Source organism: Molothrus aeneus, chromosome 4 (assembly GCF_037042795.1).
Source record: "Molothrus aeneus isolate 106 chromosome 4, BPBGC_Maene_1.0, whole genome shotgun sequence".
Classification (NCBI taxonomy): Eukaryota; Metazoa; Chordata; class Aves; order Passeriformes; family Icteridae; genus Molothrus; species Molothrus aeneus.
This window is the reverse complement of record NC_089649.1, coordinates 33853734-33877819: the sequence shown is the minus strand read 5'-3', so window position 1 is coordinate 33877819 and position 24086 is coordinate 33853734. Positions and strand designations below refer to the sequence as shown.

Below are 24086 nucleotides of genomic sequence, written 5' to 3'. Positions count from 1 at the left end.
TACCCAAATAATGACAGGTGTAATATGCAAAGGTATAAATCTGTATTCATTTCAGGCTGAATTCTGAATTCCTTTCACAGAGATATATGGTTCACTGAAGCCAGGGCTTTGCATCTACATAATTTCTGCTTTTTAGGAAAGAGATGGGAAACTTTAGAAAAGGCAAAATGTGATTTTTACCGAAGTTCTTTGGTTTTAGCCCCCTTTTTCTGTATTTTTTGGTTCAGATGTGGCTGAAATTTATGCCAAAAAGCCGGGATGTACAGGAGGCAAAAGATAAAACACTTTTTTTTTTTTTTTTTTAATCCAGGCCTAAACATCTGCCATGTATTATGTTTGGTTTTAAATATTTTGCATTTAGGGCAAGCACTGTATCCTTAAACCTCTTCACAAAATATTTTTGTCTTTGGGGTACCCACTGTAAAATTTTTTTCTTCTCAGAGCATAAAACAAAAAAAGACAATAAACCCCAAATGCGATTTTAAGTTAAAATACTAGTTCCATGTTAGGTTCTTCTCTGTTTATGTTTAGAAGGGAAAAAGATGTAGAATATATCCAGACTGCTGTAGGATATGGCTGAAACTCTTCCAGGCTTACTGCCTATCCTTAGAAATCATATAGCTATATGCTTACAAACTTGATCACCAGGAATTGTATTAATTATTTTAATTACTATTTTTAAATGCATGTATCTAGCAATAGTTACTGTAAATCTATTATGAATTGATATTACTTTCTCTGCTTTTTTTGAAGACAGCTGCCTGGGTTGCACTGTGACAAAGCATAAATACTTTCACTGACATGAGAAACGTGCTGGTTACTAACATTTGTTTTGAAGTGATTTCTGCAGAAATCAGTATAGTTGCTTATTAGAGAGGGATATTTGCACTGGTTTTAGTTGCAAGCTAATATCCCAATTTTTCAGTCATGCACTTTATCTTTTTCTGATGTATAGCATCATGCATTGTTTTGAATCAATTTTTTTTCTGAAGCTGCCTGCCAGTGAAGTTATTCAAATGCTGAAAGACATTTGATTGGAATTCCAGTTTTGTTTGTTGTATCACTTAGAATGCTTTTTTCTAAAACAGGTTTTTATATATGTGTGTATACATAGAAAAGCAAACATCTGACTTTGCAGGTTAATATTGCATGGCAGAAAGTGATAGTAAAAAATACTATACCTCAGAACAAGATTGAAAGCTTCTAAGCCAGATAAACTGCATGCCAAAGGCAAGATCTGAGTTCTGTGCAATGTCAGATCTTGCACACAACAAAAATTTCAATGGGCAGAAAAATTAGATAGTCTTTATGTAAAGCTATAAATTAGTGTCATCAAGACACTGTCTTTGACTGTTCTCGTTTGCCTGTATATGTAAGTTAAAAAGGATCAAATGGAATTACATTTTAATTTGTGTATTCCACCCTTAGCTGGATGTAGAGCTCCTGCCCCAGAACAGATACCACTGGATTTTGTACTAACCTCTTTGTGAAATGAAATACAGCATAGATTCTGTAAATGCAGATTCATATTTCATAATGCTCTTAAATTGTTTATTTGGAGAGGACACCTGAGGTTTGCAGTGTATGCTTGGGCAATTTTGCATGCTAGGTACATGAATTTTAAGTCTGAATTTTGTGGTATTACAGATTAAACTGAATTGTTGAACACTGAAGATGTCTTATCTAGTTATAATGAGAAGAAATGGTTTTGATTTGGTATTTTACAGATACTGGTTAGTATATATCTATTCAGTCAAGAGATTTTACAATCAAACATTCCCAAGACAGGTGGATGTGTGTGTATGTGGAAATCAACACCTAAATTTTATCAATCACTTTTGCAGTCTGTTGAGAGTGTAGAAGTTTAGCATTTTGAAAGGACTTTTCTTATTGCATGTAATTTTCTGTCAAGGATTTCAGTGACAGACTATTTAAGGCAAATGGAAGAACAGAACTTGAAATATTTGACTGACAGCTGTGGCTCTCTTCAGTGAACAGCAACCTAAGAATTTGTTCATTCACCTCAGCTTTTTATTTATTTATGTCAAGAAAACTGCCTTGAAACTCCAAAAGCAACTGTATCTGATAGTTTCCCAATCAGAGACAATTAGGAAAATGTATCAGTGCCTAATTTTTGCTGCACTTCTGGTAATAACCTAGATTTTTCCTGTGCAATCAATAAATAAATAATCTTTTTGTGTTCTGCCCTGCTAGCACTTAATTAGATATGATTAGTAATTTAATAACTAGATTATTAACTCATATTTTGGACTCATCAGTATTTCACATTATCTTGTATTGACAAAGTGTTGCCCTACTTAGTAGTTATGGCTTTCAAAACCTATCTACATAAAGAAACCTATACACATAAAGAAAAATAGGAAACACTTGGAAATGTGAGTTATGAACCAGCTGTCAAGATTTTAAATTATTACTATATTTTTAAGCATTAGGCTTTTTTTCCCACCTATTTCTTCTGTTGCTGGCAGCAGAAGGAACTTAATTATTCTTTGTAGGAGATAGTATTGTGCAATGTTCTGGATTTCAGAGTTGCTATTATCCTATCTGCATGTGTTTAAAATCTAAGTAAATTAAAAACTTGACCTTGATCATTACCTATTTGCCATTGCTTAGTTTTCTGTGCAATGTAACTTCTTTGATTAAAATTCTTATGTCTTCCTAAATAGATGTATAATTTAAGAGGAAGGGTAGTCAGGGAAGGATCTGGTGGATTCATTGTTTTCTGTTGTGGGGAACCTGTGGAACAAATTTTGTGTCTGAGTTACAGTCTGTAGACTTTATGCTCTATACGTATTTCTGAGGCAGCTTGGTTATGTTAAAATGCTTTCTGGAGGAAATGTTTCTAAAACACTGTAATTATCTTTCTGTATGTTAATTATGATTCAAGAGCTCATTAGAGAAGGATACTATCTCAGCAGCAAGATCTAAAATTCTCTGATGGGAACCTTGGGCTTATTTTTCAGTGCAGAGAAAATCAGGCTTGGAGCAAATTGCCTGAATTTTGATTTGCCTCAATTACTTCTCAAAAGCCTGGAGCAGGTGTTAGAACACTTTTTATTTACAAGTCTCTGAAGCTTCCATCTAATAAAACTGTGTTGAGTTACATCAGGAAGTAAGGTGCTTGTTTTGGAATATTCTGTGTGATAATATTCACGTCTAATTTAGTATATGAATAGCAATAGGGGAAAGAAAGAAGGAAATAATTGTTTTTACTCTATGTTAGCAATTTCTGATTTCTTTTGTCAGGTGGGGTTCCTCCCAATAAGATACAAATGGAAACCAAAAGGCACCAGGATGCCAATCTAGATGAAAAATTTATTGTTTCTAATGTATTGATTGTTGATTTGAATCACTCAGTTTGTGACTTTGAAAGAAATTTCACAGACTGGGCATCAAATTCTGTACTATTTATAATATTTCTAATAATAATAGTAATAGTATAATGTAGTAAGTAATACAATATTTATAATAGTTATAAATTACCATTTAATCTCTTCCATTAAAATTGAATAATCTTTTAAATGGGTTTTGATATTATCAGCTATTTCATCCTCTCTGTGTATGAGGTGATTGTATGAACAGACCTATGTTGCAATTTGGATGGTTTGCCCAGCTTGAAGCAGAACTCACTATTACACACAGTAAGTGTTTGTAATGTCCAAACATCACCATGTCTAAGGCGGTGACACCAACAGAGAGCACATAGTATCTCCTGGTAAGTTTCATGGTGAAAAAAACATAAAGGAATTTCAATGTTCTTTTTAAAGAAGTTCTTACCATGGACTTTGTTTGCCAGAACTAGGATTGCAGCATTCCAAGATAATCTGTTTCATGACTGAATCCTAAAGACCAGTTGCGTGACCCCTTATGTTTTGCTACAGGCAGCTACAACGCTCCAAGTTGATCCATAGTTCTTACTGTTCTTGGCCAATTTCATGCTAATCACAAGTGAAAATTCTCTTCCAGATTGGTGGCTGCTTTTTTTCAAGGAACCACGAAGCTCCATCCCTTCCAAGTGTAGGTTCTAGATTATTGTAGTGAGTAACTGAGGGAAAACTTAGGGCTTTCAGAAAAGAAAACAAATCAAGAAAAAAAAAGTCCTCGCTCTTGTAAAGCATAAAATGTCAGCCTTCATAAGTGCTTTTACAGTACATAATATGATGTATACAAAACTGGCATTAAAATATGAGTATAAATGTTACATTAGTCATCAAATCATTCTTCTTGCTCATAAACAGAATCATTTTCATGAAAGCTGAAGACTAACCTAGCACTTAGATCTCATTTGTTGAAAACAACAGTGCAAAGTAAACAAGTTAGTGAAAAGATTTTCTTCATCAGAACAGAATTCATTTTGAACACAAAAAAAGAGGCAGAAAACCAAAGACTAGAAGGAGATCCATTGCATAGTAGCTGTTTCTGCACTTTTTAAAACTCGTAGCTATGAATGTTTGATTTCTATGTATAGGGAATACTTTGTGGTTTGTCCATACAATTTATTCTTTGTTTACAATAAGCTTAACAAAAGGCATGGCAGCAGAATTTACCTAAGTCTGCCTGAAAATTGAACTGAATGAAATTGCATGCTTATATGATAGTATTAAATACACGGGGACAACCAACAGAAAATAGTTCATATCTTGACACATCCAGATAAAACTGCATATATGTGTGGAATGTGTTGTGCCACAATTTTTATGTTTTTATAAAAGCTCACTCAGTGTGTAATGCCCATATATAATTTTAATTTCTGTTATCACAGAATTCAATCCTATCCTGTGATAGCCAATATCATACAGAAGCAGCTTTGATTTGTTTTTAGTAAATGGAGTATACAAGTTACTGCATATGCTTATTATATATAATTAATTATTTCCATAATTATAAATAGAATTATGATTCATAACATACCTGGTACACATATACTCTGGAAGTCTTTGCATGGCATTTGTTTTTTCACCATGGCATTCAGAAGCACATTTCGCCTATTTGTCCCATAAACAAATTCAGTTAAGCAAACTTTGTTTCTACACTGGTAAAAAACTAGGGGAGTCATGCAGTTTTATGTTTATTGCTCTTCATAAAAATACAATATCTCTTGTTTTTCACAATGATGCATTCTCAGGGTTTCACTTCTTTTGTTTAGTCATTTCAATATTCTTACTACAACTCTTTTGCTTGGGCATATTTAGGCTTCTCTCCTCCCTTAGGGCTGGAATAAACAGACATCAAATACACACCAGAATGTGGTTGTTCAAACATAAGAATGGTATCCTCACAGATGGGATTTTATCCAGTCTGTCTCCTGCACAGTCCACCAGACCCAAGGAGGAACATGGTGGGTGTGTGCACTCACATGCACTTGTGCGAGCATGGCAGGAATGTCATCTGAGTGAAAGCTGTTTAGGTTATAGGAATGTTTTGAGGGTTTCAGTCTTGCAGATAGAGGGATGTGTGAAAGCAGATGCCCTCTTTGGAGAGGGAATTCTATATAGAAATTCTAAGTGGCTCTCTGAGTACTGCCTACCTTTAGAAATAAAGTGCCGCAAAATCCAGTAACAAAGAAAATGCAGGTTTTGTGCTTCACCTTTCCTATAGGCTAAATTTCCATTTAGCTCCCTCTAGACAGTCAAAAGCTGCTGATCTCATGGCTCTGCACCTTTTGAATAAAACCTGGCACATCCTTTCTTCCAATTACCTATATTTTTTTAAAGAAATATGAAATATTTTTATTAAGAAAGTGATAGTGACTTTAAAGATGCATCCTTAAAGAGACTCATGAATGAAAAATACTGTGTGGCTATGATACAAAGGCTTTTGCATACTATAATCCATTTGATAATTCAAAGCTTAGTTAGCCATGCTTCTATGCCTATAGAAAAAGTGGGTTTTTTAGTTGAACCTGTACCATGAAACTCAAGATTAACATAGATTAGTAAGGCAGGATAAAACAACTTAAAAAAGATGATTGAATTTACAAGTTAAAGCTGTAATTACTCGTTTGCTTCATTTTTTAAATGATAGTACGGATTTGCCATTTACAATTTTGATTTTAGATTTCAAACCACTTTATAACATAATCATACTGACTTTTAGAGGTGCTGAATGGTGTTATTTGGCAGAATCCAAGGATTTTTCTGCTCCTTCCTTGTGTGTTACTTTTCCCTTAATTCCTTCTCTTCAGAGGCAGGTGAAAGGAGGGGAAGGAGGAAAGGAGAGAAAGAAAAGGTATGCAAGGAGTTACTGAAAAAGAAAATCTGTGAAAGATAATTTAACAGAAATTCAGTTACCAATTAATGTAACAGTTGCTGTAAAGACATCAATCAGATTAAAACAACTTTGAAATCTGAGCACAAAGCAAGAACTCTATCATGAAGAAACAAATAAAGAAAAGAAAAACATAACAGCCAAACAAACCAAAACGCAGAAACCCCCTCTCCCAAACCCATGCACACATTTTAGATGCCATCAAGACTGAGCTTGTAAAATAACACCCACCTTGGGTCATCTTCATCATGTTTTGGAACTTTTTAGACCTGAGGAGATGTCCACATAAAAGTTCATAAAGGTGGATGTTTTCTGCAGAATGTTATGTTGTTTACAAAGCAGAAATTTTCAGATTAAAATACACAGACTGGGTCTCCTGCTGAGCTTATAGCCAGACAAACTGCTCTGATCTTCTGAAGGAACCATTCTTTGTGTGCTGTTTTTCAAATAGGATAGAGTTTCAGCTTTTTAACTATAATGGCTGGTGGGATCTGGAGTACTCTGTGATGCATCACTGATACTAGAGAAAACTCAGCAGGGGAATAAAAGCATTAGACATGTTCCCTGTCTGCCCTATCACCCATCAATTGCCTGCAGCTTTCTTCTTCAGCATTGTTGTAAGTTGACCAGCTTTTGGAAATGCTTCTCTTCAGAAGAGAGACAGGAGAGGATTCATTAGCCTTCCTGGTGATAGCTGTGAGGCCATTTTATATAATCTGTCCATTACATCATCTGGTTTTTCAATTTAAAGCTTCACTCCCTTAGTATGTGATTCTTTGCACTTCTGGAATCTGCTTTTACTCAGCTTTTCTGTTAAGCTGAAGCAGATCCCTTCTGTGTTCTTAGGAAGAGCACAACTTGACTCATGTTCTTGCAGTAGTTTCAACATGCAGGTTAAGCAATAGATGGCCTCTAAGGACCTTTTTCCCCCCATTTTATTTTATTTTAACCTTAATTTTAATTTTATTTTAATTTTATTTTTATTTTATTTTATTTTATGGAAACTTCTACCAGATCCTGAACACTTAAGTAAAGGTAGCCTTGATTTGAAATTCTTACTGTTTTCACCAGTTGTACTTATTTCTGTACCCCATTTCTGTCTTTGCTGGTTTTCTAACACAGACACATGTGTGTGACACTGAAGTCCCTTTTTGTTGGGTGATTATCATCTCACTTATCCTGAAAACTCTGTATTTATCAGTATTCTGCTTGAAAAGCACACTGCCAACATACCAAAAATAATTATGGATGAGTGCCCTGTCATGTCTGTTAATTGAATTGCAAATCCTTGACAAGAGAGTTCATCTAAACTGGCCGAGACAGCAGAAGGTGGTGACTGGGGAATCTCTCTCTCCTAACAATCTTTTTGAAATGCCAAACCTGATCAGCTGGAGTTGGCATTATCCCTTAGACCTCTTCCTTGTACTGATGGCATAGAGAAATGAGCTGCCTTGCTTATAAATTAATTGAGAGACAGCTTTATTTTGAATTACGACATTTAATTCTGCTACTGATGTAATTTGTTATGATAAAATTAGTACAGTGCTTGTTTAGTTTTCCCATTCCAGTGAGCTGTACAATATACCTGTCTGAAGAAGACATTCATTCAAGGAATACTATTAAAAAAAAATTGTTATTCAGCCTCCTGGGTGGAATTGGAGTCCTCAGCATCACTTTGATCCCTCTATTCACTAAATACAATATCTCAGAATATTCGGTGTGCTGTATAGCAAAATAGCAATGGGATGGCAATTACAGCAATAAGATCTGTCTGCTTGAGACTGTTTCGAACATCTGCTGCATATGCATTCCCAAAAGAGCTGGACTGATAAGACATGAGCAGAATATATTCAAATTATCATGTTCTGGTTTGTCAGATATGCCTTGAAAATACACAATTTTCTCTGTAAACACACTACCCTATAAGCACCTTTAGATATCTTTGCTCTCAGACTGAATTTAAGAGATATTATTATTTAAATTTTTAAAATTAGTTTGGGATGTATGGCTTGTAAAAGAGATGGCAAAGAGGGAATATTGCCAAAAGAATTGGGGTAAACCTAGAGGCAGTGCTGGTAGCAGAAAGCAGATACAGTTACTGCTGTCAGAACAGGGTAGGATGAAAAAGTGAAGGGGTTTGGGGGTAGATGTCTGGACTAGGCATCCAACTGAGTTGAAATTTACAGGTTCTTAAAAACAGCTCATCTAGCTGTGAATTCTTAAATTCATTTAACATGTGGTAGCAAGGACAAACCTGACATTAGCAGGTCCTTCCACTCCTATTTAATTTACAAAGACTGGACCTATTTACAAAATAAGGGTCTCCATTTCCTGTGAGGGACACAAATCAACAGAAAATTAACATCAGAAGCATTAACCTTTTTGGTTTTAGAATTTGCTCCATCAGTTCATTTTTTTTTTCCATGAAAACACTTCTAAGATTCAGCTGGATGGGACATGTTGTCCACACTGTGCTTTTGCCAAGAAAGGTTAGAATGGGTGATCTTTGAGGTTCCATCCAACCTGGAATTCTATGAATCTATGATTTTACCATGAAAAGCTAATTAAAGGTAGATAAATGCATATCAATTTAAATAATATAGATTAAAAAATGTGTTACAAAGTTGTAGAAATTAAATTAATTATATTTGATCACAGGTAAGAATCTGAATGTCATGCTTTGTTTTTGAAGACTTAAATGGTGCATTGGCTTTTTGCCTGCCAGTTGTCATGTTTGCTCCAATAGGGCTTAGATAAATAAGCAAAAAGCATTCACTTTGTAAAAGATATTTATGTAAATTGGTTTTGAAGGAAATAAACTTTCCTATGAGTTATGTACAACTAAACATAGCATCATGCCTGCACAGGGTAACTAGAAAGTAAATTTGACTGAGCAGGGCTGAAACAGTCCAGACCTCTTGACAGTTGAAAGTGAAATGTAAGATTTAAGTAGTCAAGCTGATAATGTAAACTTATTTTAAAATAATTAGATTTCTGCTGGTCTGCAGTTCCAAATCATAAGTGTAAAAGCTTTTCAAGGAGCTTGTTTCATTTTGGCTTTATTTCAGCTCACTTAAGAACTGTCTAGCTGGCTTCCTGCTTTAATAGCTGCTGAAAGTTTCTTGAACTTGTGCAGACCTACTGTATGGTTGCTGGGCCAGCTTAGTCATATCCCTTCAAAGGGTATTGCTTGTGGCAAGGTGATGTAAAAATTCCTTTTACTGCATGGAGTTGACCTGACCACCATTTAAGACCAGGCCAAACCCCTGTAGTACAGAGATCCCAAAAGAAGCAATGTTAACAGTCCTGGAGCTGTGAGGGGGAAAAAAGAAATGAGCGCATCATGAGGCATGAATCCAGGATTCCTCACTCAACTCTGGGGCTGGGTTTCTTCACCAGTCTTTCCACTGGGGCTTAGTCTGGAGGGATGTTTCTTCATGCAGCAGCAGCATGTAACCCAATAACATTAGTTATTGGTGCTGATGTCTGCATCTTTCCTCATTAAGTAGCTTAAGACATGCCTAATTACCTAATGCTAATCGCAGAGGCTGAGATGGAAGGAGATTATATACCCAACCATGCATCTAACATATGTTTCCAATATGTATGTAAGAAACACTCATACTCTGTCCCAATGCATATAATTGAAATACTGCTTTTGTAGAAAAGGAGATATGGAATACAATTTTTCTCACAGATACTTGTCCTTTTCTTCCAGCATGACACTGCATGTATACACATTAATGTTCCTCCTTTGATGGTGAATCCAGACATGGCAAAAACCTACAACACAAGGATTGTGTCAATTTATCAATTTAATTGCTCATTTTGGCTTAGTTGTTGTATATCTGATTTTCATTCATGGAACTAGAAGTAAAGAATTAGTAATATTGTTGGTGGTTTTGGTGTACTTTTGCAATATTAATCAACAGGTAAAAATGGTTACTTGAATTCCAGGAGCTAGAAGAATGTTTTCATGCAAAAGCACTATTCCTAAGTCTCAGCTGGTACCCATATGAAAGCAAAAATCCACATAGGGGTGACTGATGTTTCCAAAAGATGTATGCATTAAATAGAATGGATATTGACAACCTCGGCTAAAAGTGAAGTGTTGGCAGGTACTTGCTGTTTATAATTATTTTGCTTGTACTACTAATTTTCCAACACCTTTTTAACACCACAAAAATGTCTGTGGAAGTCGAGCTAGAAATAATTTCAATTATCTGACTGAGTTTGGTTTGCTAGTACAAAACATTTGGATAACAGGCTTTACATCTTTATTTGATTTGTGCTTTGTGCTCTTTCTTAATAGTCATCCTTCCCTTGCATCTGGTCCTTGATCTTGTGGAATTGTGAGGCTTGTAGTATTTTGTCTGCATTTGGAAGTGGTGATCACAATGGGCTGGATGGGGTTGCACAGTAAAAGCCAATACCCCTGATCAGCTGCAGGAAGGTCACAGCCTTAAGAGTGATGTGTATTGAACCCACTTCCCACAATACTGTGTCTTGTGAGGGATCCTGAAGAATCACAATGCCTTGGATTTACATTTGGATTCCATACAGTTCTGCTGTCAGTAGATAGCAAGGCATATTGAAATGGTTTGCTGTTAACACCATCATAGTATGTTTTCAGTGAAAGTATTGGGTAACTGAATCTGCAATTTGTAGCAACAACCTTATGAGCAAAATGTCACATGCTAAACATTTTTATATCTCTTCTGCTGTTTGAGAATGTGATCAGCTCTGTAGAGATGCAGCCTGCACTTTGAATTTTTCTGGCTCATCTCATTTTAACATTTTCAGCTCTTCTAGAAGATCTGATTGCCTTCAAAACCTTTTAAAACACACTCTGTTCTTCCTGCTGTTTCATCAGTCCACTCAACCTAAGTTAGCTTTGGGTTCTTCTTCACTCAATGTATCGCAGATGCACTTCACGTGATTTGGAAAGGCATTATCATAGTTGGTTGACTGCACAAAAGAAAACCAGACATTTTCCCTTCAGACATTTACAGTAGAGCCAAATGAAAATTCAAATGCTAAAAGCTGCTTCCTCAAACAGTGACAAAAAGTAGTCATGAGCGAATAAGAGCTCAGACACTTCAGTCGTACTTAGTTCCACAAATTGGTTTCACTTTTGTTCAAGCTTCCTGTATTTTGCCAGCTTCTATGTGTTCAACAGCACACTATGAACAGCAGAAATAGTTGTTTTAATATTGTGATCATGTGGCAAAGCAGTAAAATATCTGCAATGTATTTCATGGACAAAGATTCCAAACTGTCTAACTTATTTCAACAGGCAAGCAGTCCTACAACGGGAACAGCTCCCAGGAGTCAATCTCGGTTATCTGTCTGCCCCTCCACTCAGGACATTTGTAGGTATGTGCTGAGAAAAATATACTCTCATCTGGCTGATACTTGTTAGTTGCTTTTATTAGATATTATGTAGCTATGTAGCTCTTGCTTCTGCTTAACTTTATTCATAATTGACATAGACTTTAATTTTCTTTTGAGCTCTGTTTTGGTTTTGTTTTTGTGTTTTAGTCTCATGTTTTTGTATTAAAATTCATGTTCTCATTCTCATTCTTTTTTTTTGTCTGTGTGATTTCTCTTTCCACCCACCCTTCCCATTTCCATCCCTTTCCTTTGCTTACTGCTTTGTCTAGATCTACTACCTTGCATGATTTGTCAGAAGATGAGCTTGAGCATGCAACCCCTGTCATGGTGCTGGCCCCTCCTAATAGGGAGCCGGGTAGTAAGAAGCTCATAAAACGAAGGTTTAGGCGGAAAAAAGAGACTGGAGACAATGGTGAGCACACAGAAAAGCAAGGAAAGGGGAGAAACTGTAGATTGCATCCTGAGCCTCCGAGATCCAGCTGGAATGCATCTGATTCATCATCATCTTCGGATGAGAGTCAGTGGGCTCAAGCTAGGAGGAGAGCAAGAGAAAAGGCCAGGATGGCCAGGAGAGGGAGAAGAAATAATAGATCATGCAGTAACCAGGATGGGTCCTCAAACAGTAATGCTGTTGAACTTGTCACCTTGGGGACAATGGGAAAAGAGAAACAAGAGGTGTCTGACCATGAGAATCCTACTTTAAATCACCGCCGAAGGATTTCAAGGCTTAAGGAATCACAGTCTTCAGCATCATCTCAGGAAGCAAAGATTTCCTCAAGAAAATGTGGGAAAAGCAAAGGGAAAAGCTCCCACAGAGACCGGCAGCCTGCGCCTTTCCTTAGACACACGAAGGACTCCTTTGCAGAGGCAGGCTCTGGCAGCGATGCTTTGGCAGCCCCAGATCATGGAGCACCTGCTGGGGCAGGGCCCACTGTGCCTCATGCTGCTCAGAAGCTTCCAGTGTTGTATGATGACTGGTCTGATGATTTAGAAGTATGCAGGTTAGTCCCTAATAAGAAGGATTTAGCATTCTTAAGAGGAGTTTCTCCCTGCCACGGTCTGAGTGCCTTTCCCTTGACTGCTTTCTGTCACCATTTCTCAGTAATAAACTAGGCTAGGCGGGCCACAGGAAATAACAGAGCCTTTGCTACAGAGAAGTTAGCATATCTCAATGTGAAGAGATACTTCCCTTATTTAAAAAGAGTAATCTTACAAAGGAATCAAATGTTTGTCTTTGCTCCATGAAGATGGACCCACTCTGTCCTCTGGCAGAGTATTGGGTTTTTTAAATCTCCAGCCAGAGGCAGGAGAATGGAGCAGGATGCCAGATAGCTCAATACAGTGGGATATGGAACTATTCCTCCTTAAGTGATCAGTTCAAATCCAGCTTTGGTCTCCCTATATAATCTTTCAATAACTTATAAGAAATTAATTTATGGTCTTAGAGTTGCCATTACCTCAGGAAGCCAGTGGATGGTGCCTGGAGAACATTGTCTGTAGCGGGGCATGATTTGTCTGTGATTTTGCACTGCCAAACACTTCCACACTGTGAATGTGTATGGGCTGTTTGTTCAGTCACCACTCTTAAGGATTGGAATGATACAAAAGAGTGATTGGGCAGAATAAGCAGTAAAATAAGTTTTGGGAAAGAAAAGGCAACGCCAAGAGTTCTCTTTAGTTCAGAAGTTCAGGCCTCTGGCAATCTGATGCCCTGGTGTGAAGCATGCAACCAGAAGGTGAGCGTTTTACCCTGGAAATGAGATGAAGCTAGCCACTTCTGGGCTAACATCCAAATCTGGAGTACACAGCTGGGAACACTTGAGTTACTTACTTCAGTGGTAAATAAAAATGCACCATCCCGTAAGCCTAACAGAACTGAAACAAGTATTTCCTTTTTTCTCCCTCACCAAGCTTGTGAGCCAGCACTGGCTCTCATCTACAAAGTGGAAATCAAGCTTAGTTTCTTCATATGGTAACCCAAAACTTCTCACTTTTCTTTGCTGGGAAGAATTTGTGTGGAAATGTAAACAGAGCATGAGGAAGTTCATGATGCCACATCATACAGTCTCACAGTATGCTTTAACTTAGTGAAACATTGCAAAGATCTTATTTCTGAAAAGAAAAAAGGTAATATGCAGGTATTTTGTGGGGTTTTTTTTGCAGCAGAAGATATAAGCCATGACTAACACAGCTAGGGCTATGCACTCCTTTTTATACTTACCAAGCAAAACCACACTTTTCCACTGTCTATCCATTGTCTGTCTTAGTAATTTAAAGTTCTTCAAAGTCCAGCTGTGTTTGTGCATGAGTTTATGTATTAGGACCAGGGTTGGGTTCTCTCTGCCATATGGAAATGCAAAGAAACAGCAACAGTGATAAACCATGTTATTGAAATTTATCTACAGGGCATGATGCAGAGGTGCACACAGGTAACTACAACAGCTTCAGTGTTGTTTTCTATTTCTGAACTACTCATATTGAAGATCCAGTGTAGTACACGCAGTACATACCTAACAGGTCATTTGATAATTGTTAAGAGTATGAGTTACCCAAAACCTGAGAAAAGCCACTTCAGCATGGGTCTTCACAATGGACTTCATCATACTGTAGTAAAAATTACACAAATAAATAAATTAAGGTGTGTGTGAGTATATAGATATACACGTACACACTATATATATATATATATGTATCATATATATATATGTATCTCTCTCTATATATATATGTCTATGTGTATATATATATGTGTGTGTATATCTCTCTCTCTCTCTCTCTATATATATATGTATATGTATCTATATAAAGTTCTATAAATGCATTATGTAGATTATGTGTTGCCCAAGTCGCCAAACTTAGAATTTGCTTTCAGATGAAAAGTGAATCCCAGTCTTTTATTTGCCTTCTCAAACCACTGAATTTTATTATAATTTTTCAGGCACTTTTTGCAAGACTTGGAGTTTGGTTCAAGGATGGACGTTTTGGATGTGCATGCAGACTTTTCAGCCAGGCTCTTATTTAGTTGAGGAAAGTTGAAAAATTTTGATAGGTTGCGCCCTTAGGCTCAGTATCAGTGGAGATGTTCTTTGAACAACCAGCATTAAACTTAATATGATTGATGATGAGACCTGTTCTGCAAAATTTCTCAAGCCAGTCAGAAACGCATTTTTCTATGTCAGGGATAATACTATTTTTTTGTTGTTGTCATTATCAGATGTATCATAATGACTGTAATACATCTAGGAAAAACAGCAAAATCAAAAGCCTGTTAATTTTTTATAGCTGATAAGTTGTCTTACTTAATCAGTTTGTAGACAGCTGAAGAAAAAGGAAGGTATGTTTTTACTACCAATTCAGCACACTCTGCAGTTTCTATTTCTTGGGACATGTCCATGCACGTCATTGATTTGTGATCTGTGGTATTTTTTCTTTTTAAAATTCACAACCTCCAATCTGAAACAAAACCCAAATAAATAATTGTATGTCAGTGTAGATGTGCACATATACTCCCCATTTTTCTGCATGAGATATAGAAAAAAGAGGGCGGTTTTGTTTATGCCAAGACTAGGTTAGCATAGTCACTGGTTGTGATGTGGAAATTTTTTTTTCCTGGGGGGTTTCTTCAAGCTTTTCATCCTAGCTATTCATATATTTTAGTTGATATAACAGCACTGGCTGAGAGGAATGGTCCTCACCTAAATGGTGTTGTGTGGAAATAGCAGAGGAACGGGCATCATAAACGTCTCTTGGCAACAGTTATTTTGTCTTTCAGTTTCTGAGTAGGCAACTTTTTTCCTTCATTTCCTCATGGATTGCTGACAATTTCTTCACTCTGCGTTTATCAGCATGAGCTGGAATGTGACAGTGCACACTCAATTCCAGTATAAGCACATTTTAGATAAAGTACAGTACCATTGTGCAATATGTTCTTCAGCTAGTCTAAGGGGAACCTCTTGGTCATTTCAGGGAATTATTTGCCCTTCTAGTGTCACTGATTCTTTCCAAACTGCTGAAAAAATGTCATGGCATCAATCCTGACCTTTACAGTCTCTTCCCTGGACAACTGTTTTCTCCTGAAGTCCATTAGGAGGCAAGGTTTCTTCTTCTGAGATACAACAAAAGTTCTGGCTGTGCTGCGTTGTTTTGGCACCTAATTTAATTTTTTCTTTTTTTAAAGATTGACAGGTTAGGCTTTCTAAATCATACAGTTAGACTCCTTTTCCTAAGTTGCTCTGTTCCTGGGATTTTCTTCATATATACCTTATCGAGGAATTTGCCATGGCTTGAGGCACAGCCTCAGAAATAGCTTTCTTTGGTCTGCATGTGGATAATCTCCCCAAAGGGAACAGCTGTGTATGGGGTATGACAAAGTGAATGGATTGTGAGAAGTTGGTCCCATGGATTTTCACATGGAAATCACTAAGAAAAGAAAATTGAGTAGTTGATATTACCATAGTGGATCATAAGTGCTTTGTGTATTGATTATGAATATATCTTGTGGTATTTTTATTATTGATGATATAGTTGAAAGATATTTTCTGTTTAACTAGTTAGGGTTTTGGTGTACAATCTTTTTGTACTGCTGATTCAGTCATTTCAGCAAAAACACATGCACTTAAATAAAGTGGAGTTTCTTACTTTGAAAAAAAGAGGCTTACTGGAAGTCAAATTTTGATTTTGTTGAATGAACTCATACCTGACTGCAGAAAGTCATTCAAATGGCAGGCTCTCATTTGAGCAGTAGGGCACAACAGTAGGGAAGGGGAGAAGTAAAGATGATTATGAGGTTGACTCATGATATCTGCAGAGTATATTTCAAGCATAATTTTTAAAAAACAGTTTTTAAAATCTGGTGCGTTAATTAAAAGGCCATTAAAAACTTAGGAAAATACTAATATGGGCATTTTTCTGTGTTAGCACAATTATAGATGGGAAGAAATAGTATATACTGCACCTGACAAGAGGCAATATGATTATGTAGTTTTCTCTTGTGAAATCAAGTGTTTCAGCAGGGTTTTTCTTTTCTTAGTATTATTTTGTAGGACATGTAAAAAAAATGTGTTTTTCATGAAATTACTTACATTCTGAAATATTCAGGTAGAAGAGTGCTCATGAGATCAGAAGACAGAAAGGGGGTTGATAGGAAATAAGTCCTTGAGCAAGAAAAAACAGAAAGTTGAAGATAGATATATAGGTTCAAATTCTACCACTGAATTTTAACACTCATTCTAAATACTTATGCTGAAACCTTGATGTTGGATCCAGTTAAGAAACTGTAATGCAGAACATGTAGACTTGAAGTACCATCCAGAGCCTTCTAAAATCACCATAAAATGGAAGGTGCTCTACTTCCAGACTGTGGTGTTTGACTGGAGAGTTTTTAGCCTGTTTCTCCCTGGGATATTAGTGTGTACCTTGTGATCTCAGCATGTTAGGAGCTAAGTCTCTGAATCTTGTCCTGCATGTAGATTCCTCACCCCTTTCTCAAACCCACAAACCTGTGACTGCTGCTTACTTTCCTGTTCAGAGCTTTATTTTTTGCAAAGTGACTTTTTGATAGGGATCTCCTGCTTTTTGAGGAATCTCCTCCTCTGCTTGATGGTCTGGTGGTTCATCAGTCTTTGGAGCAATATGAAATTCTGGTTAATTCTATTATCTGCCTGATGGTTCAAATCCCCATCTGTCACCTCTTCAGCCATCTGGTTCTGCAGTCTCTTTTGGAAGCTCTCCATGCTTCACAAGGATGCAAGGAGAGCCAAAGTAAGGCAAGTATGTCTTTGTTGTGATTAGGCTCATTTGTCTGGGGGAGAACTGAGTCCTTCTTTCTGCTTGTTTCTTTCAGAACTTATTATTTTTAATGGAAATAAATGAAATGGCACAGCCTCCTGTTAGAAAGTTATCCTTGGTTTTAAAGGTCCCATTATTAAATACTTAAAGCTTGCATATTTTTTGTATGGAGTTCAGTTCCTTAAAGCCTTGATTTTCACTAGGTGGGTGGGAGGAAATCTATATCCTGTTTTGAGATGCAGTCCCTAGTTCTTTGAACTTGTTCAGTGCAGTAAATCTTGTCAGACATGTATCTTGCACTAACCATGCATCTGAGGCAGCAATTACTTGTAACTCTTTAGATATCCTATTTATCACCTATAAAGAAAGATTAATAGAAAGACAAGAAATGTCCACAAAATAAAATATTTATGTGCTTTCACTAATGTTGTTTGCTCTTGGGGCTCTTACAAATTCTCATCACTTTTGCAGAAATGAAAAGAAAGCTTTATGAGCTAGGCCCTTAAGAAATTCCACTAGTGTGGTGCAACATTTTAAAAATGGTTTTTCCTCTAGTCAGGTAAAGACAGCTGACTGTATAGCATAATGGAAGGGCAGGAGTGACAGGGAGAAGACCTACAAATGGATTACATTTGTTGTGGAGAATTAATGTGCCTCATTCGCACCATGTTTAAATGGAGAGGAAGACTAATTTGTCATTTAGATTACTTTGTGATTTAAAAGTGGAAAGAATGGAAATGAGATTTAAAAAAAGAAAAGCCTGTAAAATGAAAGCAAGAGAAACATGGCACTCTATAGCTTATTGCAAGGTGAACATATTCCGTGAATTTAACCTTTTTTTTTTTTTCCCAAGTGATGAACCATGCATAAGCAGAGTTCCATATTTTTGTGGATTTTATGAATGAAAATTACTTGCTGTGAGTTCTTCATAAAGCTGTTTTATTTTAGATTCTAACTGTCTAAAAGTACTATAAGGAATTTATAAATTGGCAAAAGAGAAAATGACCTTTTTTGGACAGAATAGTTTTCCTAAGAAAAAATTAAACAGTAGTGACAGCAATTTTGTGCATCCTTTTGCAATTCTTGGAAATTGGATCCTTTTGGTCCAATTAAGATAACCTAGGAGCTCATGGCATTTCATGCTGGCAGCTAATAATCCCCACAGCCAAAAATCAAATCCAGGGATTCACTTGCTCCAACATTTTTCAGCTCTGCTGTTTCTTCCTGACCAAGCTCTCTTTAGCAACAGTGAGATACAGTGATGAGATGTACCCATCAAACAGAGTAAAAATTTTTCTTTGCCTAACCATTATGAGTTCATATGTGCTTTCCAGTGAAGGGCAAGATTTTCAATAATATCTCACAAAAAAAATATTTCTGGAATAGGTATTATCTTTCTTGAGCATATTTATATGGAGAAAATATTTCTCTCTTTTATTAAGGAAATGTGTTAAAAGTTCCAAATTATTTCTTTTGTACCGGTGTTCTTCCATCTTCAAAAAAAATGACAGTGTGGTTATTAGGCATCTGTGTTTAGTTCAGTTTGCCTATAAATTGCATCACAGCTGGTGTAAACATGCCACAGTCACCAGGCTGTAGCTCCTCCTAATTTGGTGAGTGAAGGGGCCTCCATTAGTTCAGATAAGGAGCCTGCTTTTGAGGCACATCTGATCAACCTTACTTTTGCCATGGCTTGGACCACACTGAGAATTTGTCTCAGAGTGTATTCCCGGTCCAGTCTAAAATCAGTTTCAAATGAAAGGAGCACCACCAGGATGAGTCTGGTGTAGATACCCCAGGTTTTAGCACTAGCTACTTTTTTAAAAGAGATTTGTTACAATTTCACTGTAATGCTTGCTGGACATAGCTGTACAGCTCCCAGAAAATTATGGAACAATACAAGTTTTACATAATTACATAATTTATAGCCCTTAAACATTATTGCACATCATTATCAGTATGCCCATGCCCCCATATATATTTCTATTTTTTAAAGCTCAGAGGCGTTCCCCTACATTTTACATTTGTTAATGAGGGTAAAATTTGACCTTGTGTATTTTCAAGGAAGTCTGTAAAAGCTTCTGTAGCTAAACCCTTGGTCTATGTTCAATGGCCAAAAACAACGTTAACAGTTTTACCAGGTACTGAGGTAGGGAGGGCAATTGCAAATATGGGATCCACAGAGAGTTCTGGTGATGCAGAATTACTGTAAACACTTTCCCTCCAGCACTGCTCCTGGTGACAAGGTTCTCAATGTGGCTTGCAGCAGAAGAAGGGACTTGCTGAATGATTCTTACTCTTCATCACTTTCCTTTGGCAGTAGTCATCCATGGGAATCAGCTGGGTAGATGCTGTGCTGTCCCAGAGGAGCACTTGCTGGCAGGGTAGGAGTGGAGCACTAAATCCCACAGGACTCCTGCAGAATAAGTGTGTTTTCCACTTCACTACAAAGACACAGGGATCAGCCTATTTGCTTAATTTCCAAAGAGTCAGGTGGATTAGTGGATGATAGGTTAGGGAAACTGATGGGTTTCCAGTGAGGATGGAGATTAGCAGCTATTCTCTTTCATGAGAGTAACTGTTAATTGCACATGAAGAAAAAGCTACAAATCTGTTGGAATCTGCCTGTATCTCCTGCAATAAGCAGCTTAGATGCTAACCATCTAGATTGCAATTTCAATTGCTGTCATTTTGCCAGAATAAATAACTGTTGGGAAAACCTGAAAGCTTTCCAGGTGATTTCCTTGTTCTATACTGATTTTAGACCCTTTAAACTGAGATTATGTTTGTCTGTAGGGAAAATGGAAATGTTTGTCTATATGGAAGACAACAAGTCTTAATTTGATGACAAATGATGGTCAGGCATCCAAGATAACTCTATCTGATTTTCTGAAAATCAGCCAAAATCCAATGACCTTAGGAATGCCTGCAAGTTGTAGACTGGTTTCATACTTCCCTTTCTGCATTTTATCTTTTGCAATGAATAGGACCATGGAAAACATGGGAAAGCAATTAATAGTCATGGGATTGAAGACAGTATGACGACACTAAATTCTGAGGATGCCTCACTTCTGAGTGCTTTCTTTAGCTGCATCTCATCATTTTGATCCAATAAGAAATTCCTTTTGTTTATATATATACATGGTGGCAATACGTTTTGTAAGGAACATACAAGAGCTCTGCAACAGTTTTTATATGAATTATGAAAAATCTTTCACAAATATTGATTTTTTTCAGTTTTAACATTATTATTTTTTTCTGAAACATACTTTCCTTAATTTGTTGCATTATATACATGAACCTGCTGTTTAAAGACATCCTTCAAAGAATTTTTTTGCTTTTCATTTTTCCTCTCATGTATGCACAGTGTTAGCATTAATTTCTGTGTGTGGTACATCTGTTTGCTGAAGGTTATAGAAAAAATTTTGTGCTAGAAAAATATATGCTGGGTAATTAAAATAATATAAACCAAAAACTTATGCATAAGGATGACAGCACTGTCAGAGTATTGTTTCATAAGGATTCACAGTGAGTTTTATTGAAAGAAATATAGATATTCTCGGATCTCAGTGTGTAGAGATATGTTTGTGGGTGCATACAAATACACACACAAAATTTTGTGTATCACAATCAGAAGATCATCTAATGGCTTAGGTATCTCTGGTATACACATGATTCATAGAGCAAAAGCTCCTCTAGACTCTTGTGCTCATTTTTTCCCTGGAAAAGAAAGGTCCTGTTCATAGACAAGAATCCTTAAAGCATTAAGCTGTCAGAAAAAAAATAGTCAAAGGTATTTCTCTATAATAAAGGCAATTTATCTACTAAAGGACTAAAAATTTGAGAAGAGTATGTAAATTCTGTAGGTGTGTCTGACCAGCTAAAACTGAAGCTATTAACAATGATCAGTGCTGCGCTACAAAATGTAAATAAATCAGTATAGATTTAGCAAATTATATATATTTATCTTTATCATAGAGAGTAGTTTTGGATTTTTTTCCATTGAGTTAATTTCTAAAGTATGTGCACAAATTTTATTCTCAGAACAAGTTCAGTGAGCTAAATAATCAATTTGATGCATGAATGTTTCAAACAGTTGTGATCATTGACAACAGGAAACTAGAATGAAAGTTCTCCACCTCCAGCTTGGTTCAGACATGGTTCAGATATGTCTGTGCTTTGTATCCCTGCTTCCATTCTGTTTGCACAACAAGCTTCTCAAAGCCATCATTAGCAGTTAACTTTCTCTGTTTTGTGATAATTATGATGTACATTAGAGATGAACACATCAAAGAGAAAAGAGGCACAAAATTGTGGTTTAACTCTAATGGCTGAGGAAGACAGAGCAAGTTACCTGCTCCAAGTCTTTAAAAGATGTTTCAGCATTTAGCCAACAGTCTGTTACCACAGGTGTTGGGCACCAAAAATCTTTAGACTGTCACTATGAGTTTAGGTACACAGTCATCTTTTAAGCTAATTTCTTCTGGGTAAACAAATAACAAAGAGTTAAATTGCACTGAAGAGACCAAAGAGCATTCAAGCTAATGAAAGCCATGCCTTTGGTCATTTTCTCTGGACTTTAATTCCTAGTGAAGTTTGTTTTAATTCTCATTACGTATTTCATAGTTATAAAACTAGAAGAGGCCATTAGAATATTTAGTTTGAGCTTATTCCTACTGTGAGTTCTTAGTGTCACCCTGTTGTTTGTACAATTGGCTTGTGATTTATGTACAAAAGGAAAGCCCAAATAGAATGTATAATGCATATCAAGTTTTTCTATAGAAGTATTTCTACTAAGGATTATTTGTATTCATTTCAAATTTGCAGTGTCACTTTATTTGAAGATCCCAGTGGAATTTTAGGTTTGTATTTTAGCTCTGAAAATAATTTTAAACAATCTTGGCAGTAGTAGAAAAAAAGCTATTGGGTCCATAGCTTAGTTGTCTAATTTCTAAATAGTTTAAATGCTAAGGCCGTAAAATAAATTATGTATGGCTGGAATTTAAATGAACAAAGAATGTTGGTCTTCCTTTTGGGAATAGTTTTAATTTAAAAAGAGAATTATGTTTTTTATGTAACTCTCAGTTGGGAATGCATTTGTTAGAAAAATAACTATTCAGTGTTTTGAAAATATAGTTCTGTTTAAGCTAAGAGGCTCACCATATAGGCAATTCCCATCTAAGAACTAAGATACTGATGCACCTAACTCAGCTGGATTACTAAAGACAAGACTGTAAATTGAGTTCCTGTAAAATGTGTCTCAAAAAATGAACATGTGCAAGAAGGAAGTTGTGGGTAATTGGTTCTCCACTGCTGTGGGGCATGCAGTCCTGTGCAAGCACCACTGCAGAAATTGAAACGTGGCTTTTGTGGACCAGGTATTTGGAGCTTCATTTATCTGTTGGAGTTTTTTGGTCTCTTTATTTCTGTATGTCCAGCAAAGCCGCTTTGTTCAGATTTCCCATTATCATAGATAGATTTTTCTCATGGCTCTGGGCTGCACTGTAGAAGAATAGTGGAGTTGCCAGATTTGATCTGTAGATCTTTCATGTAGAGACACTGGAATTCCCTGCTCCCCTCCTTATAGTCTTGGTAGCCTCAGAGCTGTGCAGTAGCCATTCTTTCCTGGGATATCTTTGTCAGGTTGCCTCCTGACATACCTCAGGAACTCCTGCTCTTCCCAGTAGGAAGACAACCTTATCCTGAAGCTCTCCTACCCCAGAGGTGTTGTGCAGTCACAGATTTCTCTGTAAAAGGGTGAGTTATTCCGCAGATGTGTTCAGACACTTCTGCATCTGCACCATCTGAGGGTGCCGTTCCTAAGTAATAAGTTTTATTTGTGTGACAACAGGATCTGTGCTGCAACTGCTACTTCTTTATTTTGAAATAGCATTTCTCAGGCTTCAGATTTTTATTTTTAACTTTTTTTTTCTTTTTCACTTGCATGACAGCTTGACATTAAATGCACTCATTAGACCTTGGGTGCTTTGTTGTGTTTTTCTAGGCTGGGGGATGGGAGGGAATTACTCTTCATTGAGGTGAACCTCCTTAACTTCAGGTGTTTGGTTAAGCCTTCTGCTCTTTGTAAAGCTTTCTCTGCCTTCAAAGAGATGCTTGCCAATAAATCTGACATTGTTTTTGATGGGTGAATATTTTCCTGATGTGATCATGAGATTGTTTAGAAGAGGGGAAAATCAGCAGGACATCTGGACATGTGTCACAGAAGAAGCCCTTTAGATGATGATGTTAGAACACTGATCACTTGATGCAAAACCGTAACATGAAAAGCTCTGTATCCCATCATAAGGTAAAACAGTTCTGGGCCAACCTCTATCTTAGGGTCTGCTTACAGAGTAGTTTTTGTTTTCTCAGATAATGCAGCTGTCTGCCTAAGAGAGACAGTGAGGAATAAAAAAAATTACCGTGACTTTTCAAACCTGTCTCCTAAAAAGTGTGCGTGTGTGTACACGCTGTGCCATATGCATGACTCCAGAGTACTCAAAACAGTTCTCTGATTCTTTAACTGTGTAACTTCAGAGAAATATCCCATAAACTTTTTGTACTTCACATGCTGGATATTTTCAGCTTGGGTTAGATTTCTCTACCTTTGAGGGATT

General features: G+C 36.6%; 1 protein-coding gene across 2 annotated transcripts in view; it reads left to right on the top strand.

Annotated features, from left to right (window-relative positions):
- The window catches only part of MARCHF1 (membrane associated ring-CH-type finger 1), a 224302-nt gene that overhangs the window by 177128 nt on the left and 23088 nt on the right, over window positions 1-24086 (top strand). The window contains exons 4-5 of one of the 2 annotated variants that reach the window (XM_066548243.1): window positions 11585-11664; window positions 11952-12683. In XM_066548243.1, the coding sequence (XP_066404340.1) occupies window positions 11585-11664; window positions 11952-12683 (812 nt within the window). The remainder of the gene's footprint in view (window positions 1-11584; window positions 11665-11951; window positions 12684-24086) is intronic. The other variant, XM_066548244.1, reaches the window with a different exon arrangement.